This window comes from Pongo abelii, chromosome 19, assembly GCF_028885655.2.
Source record: "Pongo abelii isolate AG06213 chromosome 19, NHGRI_mPonAbe1-v2.0_pri, whole genome shotgun sequence".
NCBI lineage: Eukaryota > Metazoa > Chordata > Mammalia > Primates > Hominidae > Pongo > Pongo abelii.
The window spans coordinates 42642789-42655325 of record NC_072004.2 but is presented as its reverse complement, the minus strand read 5'-3'; the positions used below and the strand labels follow the sequence as shown (position 1 = coordinate 42655325).

Sequence of the window (12537 nt, the reverse complement as noted above, 5' to 3'; positions counted from 1 at the left end):
ACCTAAGTAACAGTTTCCTGGTGTTTGTCCTCCTGTGCTCACAGGTCCACTTTGCTTCCACGTGGCCATGTGCCCTTCCTAGCTGGATTGCCCAAGGCTGTTAGCATCTGCGTTTTACCTGAGACACTAATTCATCAGGTCAAAAAAAAAAAAAAAAAAAAAAAATCTTGAGCACCAGCTGCAGGGAGCCTTCTGCTATGTGCAGGGGTCCTACAGAGAACAAAGTAGGCAGGACCAGTGCTTTCACAAAGCTGAGCTTTCAGGGGGAAGAGTCAGTGGACAAATAAAAATAATTTCACATAATGCATTAGAAAGACAAAAACAGGCTGGTCAGATGGTGACTGAGGGGCAAGGACTTCAGACTGGGTGTGAGGGAGGCCCTTTGAGCAGATGACATTTGAGCTGTGACTAGGAGAAAAGAGGCCATCTGGGGAAGACCATCCAAGCAGAGACCCTGAGCCCGGAACTCACGGGCAGAAAGGCTGGAACACAGTAAGCGGAGAGGTAGTCAGGACCCCACTAGTACCAGTACAAGAAAGTGTTAGAAAAACAGAATGAAGCCCGGAGCAGGATCCCCCGACTCCCATCCCCCGCGTCCGCCGCATTTCGGGAGGGTTGGGCCGGGCGGCGGGCGGGATCAGCGCAGGGCCCACCCCAGGGGCGGGGCGGTACCTGGGGCCCCAGCCGGGGGCGGAGCTGCGGACGCTCCCCCTTCCCCCGGCTCCAGCCGGCGCAGGCAGCGGCAGCGGCAGCAGGCGAGCCGCGGCCCCGCAAGGCCATGAAGGTGAAGAAGGGCGGCGGTGGGGCCGGGACGGGGGCGGAGCCCGCTCCGGGGCCCTCGGGCCCGAGCGTGGCCCCCATACCACAGCCGCCGGAGGAATCCGAATCTGGGTCCGAGTCGGAGCCGGACGCAGGCCCAGGGCCCAGGCCGGGGCCGCTGCAGAGGAAGCAGCCGATCGGGCCGGAGGACGTGCTGGGGCTGCAGCGGATCACCGGTGGTGAGCACCCGCGAGGGAGCGCCGCCCGCGGGTGGGAAGGGGAGAGGGTGCGAGGGGCCCTCCCGGCGCGCCAAGCCCTGGCCCCCGCCCCCTTTCCCGCCTCCCCTCCCCCACCGAGTCCCCTCTCCTGTGTCCCCTGCTCTCCCTTCTGCCGCCAGGTCCGAGATCTCTGTGTACCCCCTTCCTTTGATCTCTCTCTGTGCCTCCTTCTCCCTTTCGAGATTTATTCCTTCCTTTTCCAGGGGCCCGTCCCCTTTTCCCAGCGTGGAGGTAGTGCGGCAGCAGCTGCAACCGTAGCCCTGTAGCTGTGGAGTCTCCAGAGCGCTTTGAGGCCCGCCCCTGCACTAATGAGGAGAGGGGCTGAGTGCAGCCTGTCCTCAGCCCCCACGCTGGAGGCTAGGTGGAGGCTGAGTTACTTGGAGGCATTCAGACTCTTCATGTCTCCCCAACCATTAATACCCTCACCCTGATCCTCCAGGAAGACTTGGGCCGTTTTCTTCCCCGGGAAACAAACTGAGCAGGCAGCTTTAGTGTGTTGGCTGTGGTTCCTCTCATGGGGAGTGGCTTAACGTCCCTCCAAGCCTGGACTAGCACCTGTCCTGTTCTGGGGGCTCTGTCATCAAGGGAGGCTTGGTCTCCACTGTGGTTAAGAGTTTCTGAGCTGGACTGCCTGGGTTGTAGTTCCAACTCTGCCATATAATTGGCTGTGTGACCTTGGGCAAGTAACCTCACCTCTCTGAGCATGTCTTTTCATCTGTAAAATGGGGATAATGATACCTATCTCATAAGATTATTGTGAAGATAAGTCCCCTGATTCTGTACAGTGCCTGGCATCTATGCGTGCTGTGTACATTGGGCTCTTTGATCAGTAGTATTTTTGGGCCCTACAGGGCTGCTCATAGCTGCTGCCTGGAGTCAAACAACTTGGCTTTCAGGGCAGGGGAGGGAGTCATCATAGGCAGGGAATGAGGGCCAGGAAACCTCATAGCAGAGGCTTTGGATGAGCCTCAAAGGATGAAAGGTGCATGGAGAGACAGTGGCTCTCCATCTCCATCTTGGCCACATTCACCAGCAACCTGCCCTGGCCCCCTTTGTGAGAATAACTGTTGGGGGGCCTCTCTGTGGGTATGGGGGGCATGTATTGGAGTGGACCTGAGCCCTAGAGCTTCCAAAGCAGCAGAACACAGGGCTCCCAGACAGAGCTGTGGAGGGGAGGCAGCCTTGAGCCTGTGCTCCTGGGTCCCTGGGGGCCAATTCCTCTCTCCTTACTGAGCTAGGCAGCAGCCATTCTTGGCTGTGCCCCCAGAGTACTGAGCTCCCTTGCCCAAGCAGGCATCGATGGAGAGAAGGAGGCTGGACCAGGCTGATGTTGAAGCCAGTTGGGCTACAATTTGCAATAGCAGCATTTAGGATTCAGCTTAGCGCTGGGACAGAACTTTCTCAGAGAAAGTCCAGAGGTCAGACTGACTGAGTCCTGAGTAACTTTGGGGGTTTATTTTGCAACTAGAGGGAGCTTCCAGCTCATGTACCACCATTTGTCTCCTAATTTGGAGGAAATTCATAGCCCTTAGAGATGGGGCATCTGTGAAGGGTAAGTAGAGGAAAGGGCTTCATGTGAACCCCTTCCTGTGCAGGAGTTGAGAACAGAGTTCCAGGGATTTCCACCCTGGCACCCCTTGCCTGGTCTCTTCTGACCCTAATCATGCAGGTCCGAGGTTTGCTGTTCCCAGATTACTGGGCCCTGAATCCAGCTTAGGAAGCTATTTGTGGCTGAGAGGAATAGAGCAGTTGTGTTCTGAGCCCTTGGCCACTCTGCCCCTTATTCTGACCTGACCCTGGGTCCCAGGCCTCATCCTTTCTAGGAGAGAAGGAGTGGCCGTGGTGTTCTGAGCCATAGACATCCCTGTTCCTCACTTCTTCTAAGGACAGAGAGGTTGATAGATTGAGTTTGCAGTAGAAGAGACTGAGGTTAGACTGCAGGAAGTTGTTCCCAAATGAGAGAGGCTCCAAAAGTTGGAGAATGGGAGAAGAGAAGGCCTTACAGGGATCTGGGAGTTGGGCACTGGGATCCTGCTCCCCACTCTGCCACCTCCATTCCCTATGCTCTGTACCCTCTTTCTATGTCTTTATACTGGTGCTTACTTTCTGTGAAAATAGGGTGAATGGGGTGAGATAGGGGTTGCCCACTTCCATTCTCTCCCCACCCCACATGTGGGCTGTAGTAGACTCAGGGCCCTGCCTTTTCCCCAAGCTATATAAAGTCCATGCTGGGCCCCAGGGTACCAGATGGCTGCCAGGAGGGCTTCCTGGAGGGGACTGCATCAGGCTTGGGGAAGAAGCAGGCCTGGGGAAGAGAAAATGACTATATTCACTTCCTCTTCCTGCCCCAGAGGAATAGGAGGTGGCCCAGGGGCCTGGAGGGTGATTTCCGGGCCTCTGTGGGCCACCAGGGGAGGATGTGATGCTGTGCAGGCTGACAGCACGAGTCCCTCCCTGCACCTCTCAGCTCTCTTTGTTGCTAGGGCCTCCCTGAGCACTTGAAGTTGCTGCTGCAAGAGCTGTGAGGGTTAGATCAGGCCCTGTAGCTCCCTGAGCTTCCTTAGGTAGGGCCTCCCACTGTTCTTGGTTCCCCTCCTGGGCCTGAGGACTCCCCTTACCCCTTCCACACCCACTGCTGCACCTGCCACACCCTCTTCCTGGCCTAGCCTGTGTTCTTCTCTATGGGGGTCCAGGACCACTTTCTCCATGGTGGTGGCTTATAGCCAGGGCTGCGCAAATGACCTCTAAGGGGGTTCCCTCTGCTTGCTAAGACTTCCTCCCATTTGGAGATCAACAAAGGATGAGAGCAAAGTTGGCCTTCTCCCCCCTGCCATATCCCAGGCTCTGGGCTTGAGTCAGCAGAGCTTTGGTTAAGCTGCTTAAGGGAGTTGGGCTGGTATAAGCTTCTTACTGAGAGGAGGGGGTTGGGAGGGGAGGAGGAATGGGGAAGGGGTTGTTCACCTGGCCCAGCACCACCCGTATCAGGGAAAGTCCCCTCAACATCAGCCTCACCTGATACTCTAGATGTCATGCCAGGGGCAGCTGTGGGGTGAGGGTAGGAGTATCCTCCAGAGAAGGACTGTGACTCTCCCAAGACAGAGCTGTGTGGCCCCCTTTACAGTGTGGTTCTCAAAGGCAGGGTACCAGAGAAGTTGATAGATTGAGTTGCAGTAGAAGAGACAGGTCAGACTGCAGGAAGTTGTTCCCATATGAGAGGAGAGGCTCCCACCAGGCTGGATACCCAATTCTCCCAAAGTCATCTAGCCAGCCTTGGCAGAGCGGAGGCCAGAATGAGGACCCTCAACTCCAGGGTGGGAGGGGGAGTGTTCAGGAGGTGGCCTTGTCCTCTACCCTTCTCTGCCCTGCCCTTCCCTGGCCCCCAGAGACCACTAGGATGGCACTCCTTATCCCCTGTTAGATCCCCATGGCGGAGTTATGTCTCTTCCACACTGGGGGTGTACATGAAGGGCAGGGGCTGAGGTCCCTCTTTCCAGAGGGCAGTGATCCCAGGGATGAGAAGATGGTAGCTACTCTGGGGTCTCACACAAGCTGACCTGGCAGCAGAGGCTTTGGGGCCCCTTCCTTGCTCAGCTGCCTGTTTCCCCTAGACTACCTCTGCTCCCCTGAGGAGAATATCTACAAGATCGACTTCGTCAGGTTTAAGATTCGGGACATGGACTCAGGCACTGTCCTCTTTGAAATCAAGAAGCCCCCAGTCTCAGGTGAGTGGGCTGGGTGGGCCATTGATGGAGAGGCAGATACGAGCTGTGGAGTGGGCTGCCCAGGGACTCCTTGGGCCACAGAGGAGTCCACAGAGCTGGGGCTTGGACCCCAGCATTCTCAGGAGTCTGCAGGCAGGGGAGCCCTTTCTTTTCCTTCCCATATGTTTCTGAGGCTGGACATCTTGCGAGGTCAGCCCTACCCCTTCGGTCCCTGCCAACCTGCCCTCTGCAGGGCTCTCTGGGAACTGCAGTCCTACGGGTCCCAGGCCTCAGCATCCTGTGGCCCCCGAAACCACAGTGGCGATTGGGAACCTGCAGACGTAGAACCCCTAGGTGGCTCTATTTGGCCAACGGTCTGAGCCCTCAGTGTGCCCCAGAATTTCTTGGGGAGTTTAAAAAAAATCAGATAGATGGGGACCCAAGGGTAGAACCCTGGGTGGACAAGGGCCCAGCCTGAAGCCCACTGAGCCCCAGCTGGGGTACATTGCAGAACGGTTGCCCATCAACCGGCGGGACCTGGACCCCAATGCTGGGCGCTTTGTCCGCTACCAGTTCACGCCTGCCTTCCTCCGCCTGAGGCAGGTGGGAGCCACGTGAGTCGCTGGGCTGGGGGTGGTGGTGGGGGTGAGGGAGAAGGTGTGAGTGGGCCCTTCTCAGCTTCTTGTAGGGGTGGCCTGTCCTGAGCCTGGCTGGGTAGCTGACTTCAAGGACAGACTCAGCCCTGCCTCCTTCTCTTGCTCAGGGTGGAGTTCACAGTGGGAGACAAGCCTGTCAACAACTTTCGCATGATTGAGAGGCACTACTTCCGCAACCAGCTACTCAAAAGCTTCGACTTCCACTTTGGCTTCTGCATCCCCAGCAGCAAGAACACCTGCGAGCACATCTACGACTTCCCTCCTCTCTCCGAGGAGCTGAGTACGTGCGCAGGGTCTTCTGGGAGTGGGGAAGTGGGGGCGTCTAGAGACTGAGCTGTGGGAGGGAGGGGGAGTTGTGGGTCTGATCCCATTTCTCCCCACCCTGGGGCTCTTCTGTGTCTGCCACCATTCCCATATCATCTGTAGAGAAAGAGGCTGGGGATATTTCAGGCTGTTTGGCTGTCCCTGTACCCCAGTCCTGAAGCCCCTGCAGTGGCCGGACTCAAGCTCCTGACCTTTGCCCGGCCTGGCTGGGCCTCTCTTGTAGTCAGCGAGATGATCCGTCACCCGTATGAGACCCAGTCTGACAGCTTCTACTTCGTGGATGACCGGCTGGTGATGCACAATAAAGCAGACTATTCCTACAGCGGGACACCCTGACCCCACGGCTGCCCTGACCCCAGGAGGCTCCAGTTCTGGGCTGGGAGCTGTGACCTCCCCAACGCTCACCCCTCAACCCCAAGTCCTCTGCTTGGGGAGTTCTCCAGGAGCTCTGGACCCTGAGTCAATGTTGGCAGGAAGGGTACCGGGTGTCCCCAGTCAAGCCCATGAAGCCCATGGGGCCTGCTACATGGGGTGGGGTCGTAGGGAGGCTATTTGCCTCCATCTCTAGGAAGGCCTGTGAGAGGAGCAATCAGGACTTCCAGACGACTTAGCTGGGCCCTACTTGGGCCCAAGTTTCAGAATAGTGTTCCCCTATCAAGGCTGTGACTAGATCAGGCAGGGATCCATTCCCTGTCCCCTGCCCACTACCTTCAGGCCATTTAGAGTTGTAAATTTACAAAGATCCATGGTGGGCTCCAGCTGCCAAGCCACCCAAGGGAGTCTGGGCCCTAGGCCTAGCCCCATCCCTCCCCATGAGGGGCCAAGACACTGCCTGAGGTGTGGGAGGGACTGGCTGAGATTGCAGCCCATGGTAGGAGCTGGACCAACTGTATATAGTTTTCAATAAACTTTTTCCTTTTCTGTTCTCTGGTGTGGCTAGCCTCTGTGTGTATGGGCAAAGAAGGGAGCAGGGATAGGCAGGAATGTGCTTAAGGCAGTAAAAATTTCTCCTACCTCCCACATTCCAGTGCACTCTCACCCCTTAGTCTTCCTGTCCCCTGATTCTCTCTACCCTGACACCATCTAGAGTCAGCATTTAGAACATGATGGAGCTGGAGAGGGTCTTTCTTGTGATGAAGGAGACCCAGACCCTGAGAGGGGAAGCTTTGGCTCAAAGTCAGAGCCAACCCTGGCAGAACAGAGGCTGAAACAAAGGCCCTGAACTCCAGGGTACAAGGGGAAGGTGTTGGGGGGTGGCCTTGTCCTCCACGCTACCTTCCCTGAACCCCAGAGGCCACTAGGACCACTGGGTTGTGCTTTTAGCCCTCATCATAGACGGTGGCAGGGCTTTGGCTAAGGCCTGGAGCCATCTCCTTGCCCTCAGCTGCCTTGGGGAGCCCCCATGCCTGGGTAGCCCTGCCCATAACACTGCCCTCAGCCTCCACCCCCACCCCAGACTCAGAGGAGGGGGCTGCTTAATGGAGGAAATTCAGGAGCTGAGGTGGGCAGAGAGCACACCCTACAGTTTCAGGCCCTCCTTCAGATATGCCCAGAGCTGACGCACCCTCTGGGCTGAGGAGCTCTGGCCCTAGGAGGCCCAGAAGTGCTGGCATTCAGCTTGATTCTGTGAAGCCCTTGCTGGGGGAAGGGTCGTGGAGCTAGGATCTGCACTGAATTCTGGGAATTCTGAAGTGAGTGAGACAGAAGGAACACATACTCGTCCCTAGGGAAAAAAAAAGGACTGGGGACATGGAGAGCAAGAATCAGAGTCGTTCTGTGTGGAGGGTTCTGGGGAGGATTTTTAGAGGAGGTAGCACTGGAGCAGCTGCTTGTGATGGGAATTGATGGGGAAGAGCACTTAGGCACAGGGAACAGCATAAACAAAGGCGCAAGGCAAGATTTGTCAGGTGTTTGTTTGTTTGTTTGTTTACTTATTTATTTGAGATGGGGTCTCCCTCTCAAACTCCTGGGCTCAAGGGATTTTCCTGCCTTGGCCTCCCAAAGTGCTACGATTATGGGCATAAGCCTAGGTGTGTTCAAGAGTCAATATGATGTGAAAGGAAGACAGATCGGCAGAGCCTTAGGAGCAGGGCTTCTGAGAAGTGGGGAGCCCCTGTGGAGGATTAAGTGGGCATGACCTGGTCAGATTATCTCTGGCTGCTGAGTGAATGGTGGATTGGAAAGAATGACACTGACAATAATAGCCAAGATTTACTGAGTGCCAGGCTGGGTGCTCTACATGTGTTAACTCATAAACATGGTCATTTCTGAGGAAGGCACTATTATGATGCCCATTTTACAGAAAATGTAGGTCCAGAGAGGTTAATGTACCCAGCCAACGTTGCACAGCTATGAAGTGGCAGAGCCAGGACTTGAAGCCAGGCAGTCTGGCTCCATGCACTACCATACTAAAGGCAGGGGGCAGTGAGGATGAGGAGAGTGCTTCAGGAATCTGGTGGGAGAGAAAGAGAACCTGAATTAGGTCAGTATCCTCAAAGATGGAGAGAAACAGGTGAAACTGATATTTTTAAGAGGTGAGATCCTCAGGAGTGGTGGCTGATTGGATGAGTGGGTTGGAGAGAGGGAGGAGGTGAGGCTGACCTCCTGGTTTGTGGCCTGGGTGCTGGGGTAGCTAGGGGTGTCATCACTGGGTTTGGGAATGCAGGCTGGATCAGGGTGGATGCCAGCAGGAGAGGGTGACTTCAGACTGGGATATGCTGTGGTATGGAGAAAATTACCAGAAGACAGGAAAGGTGGGCCCTAAGACCAGGAGGGGAATAAAGGCTGGAGGTGGTGATTGTTGAGGCCATCGGCCGCAAGGTGATTGCTGAAGCTATGATGGTGGCTGAGATCATGGGGTCCTCCACTGACACTCTTGATATTTAGGAATGCCAAATGTCCTGCAATTACTGGGACTCTCCCAAACAATGCTATTATAATACGAATCCCCATCCCCTAATTGAGGGTGAACAAGAATGTATCACCTTAGGGAAGGCCAGTGTTTGAGAGCAGGGCAGAAAGAAAGGAAACAATGGAGACAGGAGGAGTGAGCCTCCAGGGAGGTGGGAGCACAGCCATGTTTTGGAGGAAAGAAGTTCATCACAAAGCAAGTAGGCAGCAACTATCAGTTGCCACAAAGCTAAAGAAGGAGAATGAGGACAAGAATGTGGAAGGGAGGGATTTGTTTGCAGATGAGGCTGTAGAGGTATGAAAGAAAGTACAGCATAGGGGTGGTTTTGCTGTTGTAGTTTATGGGGTTACAAGTCTGCAGAGAAGGTATAGCAAGGAAGAGGACCTTTTCCCAATACCCTGATAATAGTGCTACTCACTGCAGCTGCTAAGTAGAACTGGGTTGGGGTTCTAGATTGGGCCTGCTGCACGTCCATCTTCAGAGAGAGGAGGGTCCCTCTTCTGAGGTTCTCATCTCTGAAGCAGGCACCCAGTTGGCACTCACCTTGAAAAGAGGCCTGCGTTCCTTGGGCTTGGAGGAGGCTAGGTTGGGAAAAGCTTGGCCCCGTGTCTTCTTTTAAGTCTTCATGCCTCTGGCACTAGTCCTATTGCAAATGGTACATCTTGCTGCATTTAGTTCCTGGCACTGTCCCTAGGAACCTAGAGGCTGCCTGGGAGGAAGACAGGGTAGAGGTGGGGCTAGTCTTTGCTCTGATGTTCATGAGCTGTTGACCTTGAAGGGACAATTCCCTTTTGTCTCTGAAATGGGCCAGCCATTTTTGCTTTGACTCTTTTTTTTTTTTTTGAGAAGGAGTCACGCTCTGTCGCCCAGGGTGGAGTGCAATGGCATGATCTCGGCTCACTGCAACCTCTACCTCCCGGGTCCAAGTGATTCTTCTGCCCCAGGCTCCCAAGTAGCTGGACCCATTACAGGCACCAGCCATCATGCCCGGCTAATTTTTGTATTGTTGTAGAGACGGGGTTTCACCATGTTGGCCAGGCTGGTCTTGAACCCCTGACCTAAGTGATCCGCCCGCCTCGGCCTCCCAAAGTGCTGGGATTACAGGCCTGAGCCACCGTGCCTGGCCTGCTTTGACTCTTTAGGGGTGTCATGAGGATGCTGCCGCTGGATAGAGAAGGAAAGCCCAAGTACCACAGGGAAACCCACAGCTTGTGCCCTCCTGGGCTGGCCGGCAAGGTGCTCACTGGGACTGCCAAACCAGTGGTTAAAATATTAAGATCTTCCCTTCCAGCTGTTAAAAAGCGACTGTCCCAGGCCGCCCTAGCCGGGCCCCTCCCCTAAGAGTCACCCTCCACTTCCCTACCATCTGGCAACTAAAGCAAGGACATTGCCCTTTTTTTTTTTTTTTTTTGAGTCAGGGTCTTGTTCTGTTGTCCAGGCTGGAGTCCCGTGGCACAATCACGGCTCACTGCAGCCTCAAACTCCCGGGCCTAAGCAATCCTCCTACCTCGTCTCCCAAGTAGCTGAGACTACAGAAGCTACATGTGCCACCACACCCAGCTAATTTTTTGTAGAGATAGAGTTTTGCCATGTTGCCCAGGCTGGTCTCGAACTCCTGGGCTTAAGCAATCCTCCTGCCTTTGCCTCTCAAGCTGCTGGGATTACAGGCTCAGCCCCTTGCTTTACTTTTCTATGTGTCACAGACTTTCTTGTTGTCAGTCTGCTAAAGCCTATGGACAATAAAAAGGATTTTAGGAACATAAAATATATTGTTATCCTATTTATTTATTTATTTATTTATTGGGATGGAGTCTTGCTCTGTTGCCAGGCTGGAGTACAGTGGCACAATCTCGGCTCACTGCAACCTCCGCCTCCCAGGTTCAAGCGATTCTCCTGCTTCGGCCTCCCGAGTAGCTGGGACTACAGGTGCGTGCCACCACACCCAGCTAATTTTTGTATTTTTAGTAGAGATGGGGTTTCACCATGTTGGCCAGGATGGCCTCGGTCTCTTGACCTCGTGATCCGCCTGCCTCAGCCTCCCAAAGTGCTGGGATTACAGGCGTAAGCCACCCTGCCAGGTCTATCCTATTTATTTTATGTATTAAAAGCTATATACAATTGGCCATAGGTTCCGCATCTGTGAATTCAGCCAACTGTGCATCAAAAATGTCTGTACTGAATATGTGCAGACCTTTGTCTTGTCATTAGTCCTTAAAAAATACAGTACAACAATGACTGACATAGCATTTACATTGTATTAGGTGTTATAAGTAATCTAGAGATGATTTAGAGTATACGGGAGGATGTGTGTAGGTTATATGCAAATACTCCACCATTTTATATCAGGGACTTACTTGCACATTCATGGATTTTGGAATTTGTGGGAGGTCCTGGAACCACTGTGAGATGACTGTGTGTGTGTGTGTGTGTGTGTGTGTATCTACAATCATGCACTAGATATCGATGTGTCTGTCATGACAGACTGCATATATGTCGACGGTCACATAAGATTATAATACTGTATATATATATATGTTTTTTGAGACGGAGTCTTGATCTGTCTCTCAGGCTGGAGTGCAGTGGCGCGATCTCGGCTCACTGCAACCTCTGCCTCCTGGGTTCAAGAGATTCTCCTGTCTTGGCCTTCCGAGTAGCTGGGATTACAGGCGTGTGCCACCACGCCCGGCTAATTTTTTGTATTTTTTAGTAGAGATGAGGTTTCGCCATGGTGGCCAGGCTGGTCTTGAACTCCTGATCTCAAGTGATGCGCCCGCCTTGGCCTCCCAAAGTGTTGGGATTACAGGTGTGATCCACCGTGCCTGGTCAATACTGTATTTTTTACTGTACCTTTTCTATGTGTTGTAGAAACACACATAGGCATTGTGTTACAATTGCCTACAGTATTCAGCACACTAACATGCCACACAGGTTTGTAGCCTAGGAGCAATAGGCTATCCCATAGAGCCTCTAGGTGTGCAGTAGGCTCTACCATCTAGGTTTGTGTGAGTAAACTCTATGATGTTTGCACAATGACAAAATTGCCTAAGGACACATTTCTCAGAACGTATGTCTGTTGTTAAGCGACAAATTACTTTATGTGTGTGTATATGTGTGTGCATGTGTATATATTTATACATATTTTGTACTATCTATAATACAATTACAAAATATCTGTGATTTCTATTGACAAAGTCACAGGTATTGCCAATGCTAGTGTGATTTGTTGCTGACATTCACAATGGAGGAAAATGCTAGATTTCAGGTAAGGATGAGAGAAAAGGAAGATGTAACTTTTTCATGCAAGTTCCTGACCTGGGAATTCTAATCCATTTGAGATCTCTCACATTTAGAATCCCTGAGCAAAAGGGTTAATTCCCTCCAAATGGCGGACTTGAAGACCCTGCATCCATTCAGACAAATTGTTGCTCACCCTGGCCAGGTGTGGTAGCTCATGCCTGTAATCCCAGCACTTAGGGAGGCCAAGGAGGTGGCATTGCTTGAGCCTAGGAATTTGAAACCAGCCTGGGCAACATAGTGAGACCCTACCTCTACAAAAAATACAAACATTAGGTGGGTGCGGTGGCCCACGCCTGTAATTCCAGCACCTAACAGAGGCTGAGGTGGGAGGATCACTTGAGCTCAGGAGTTCAAAACTAGCCTGGGTAACATGGCGAGACCCCATATTTACTTAGAAAAATAAAATTAAAAAGATGGCTGCTCACTCTAATAATGGCTAAATGCTTGGTATGGGGTGACCAGCAGGGGGCAGCATATGAGCGGGAGTGTGGGGCTCATTTCAGGGTGGAACTGAGGCCCAGTTAAAAAAATCTGAGGGCCTGGTTACACACACACACACACACACACACACACACACACACTCACTCTCTCTCTCTCTCTCTCTCTCTCTC

At 53.2% G+C, this 12537-nt stretch overlaps 1 protein-coding gene across 1 annotated transcript; it reads left to right on the top strand.

Moving 5' to 3' along the window:
• Positions 1-710: 710 nt before the first annotated feature.
• Positions 711-6644, top strand: UNC119 (unc-119 lipid binding chaperone). The gene is made up of 5 exons (XM_002827165.4): positions 711-998; positions 4646-4759; positions 5250-5352; positions 5502-5674; positions 5942-6644. The coding sequence occupies exons 1-5, from the start codon at positions 779-781 to the stop codon at positions 6052-6054; spliced, it is 723 nt and encodes a 240-aa protein (XP_002827211.1). The 5' UTR covers positions 711-778; the 3' UTR covers positions 6055-6644.
• The last annotated feature ends 5893 nt before the right edge of the window (positions 6645-12537 follow it).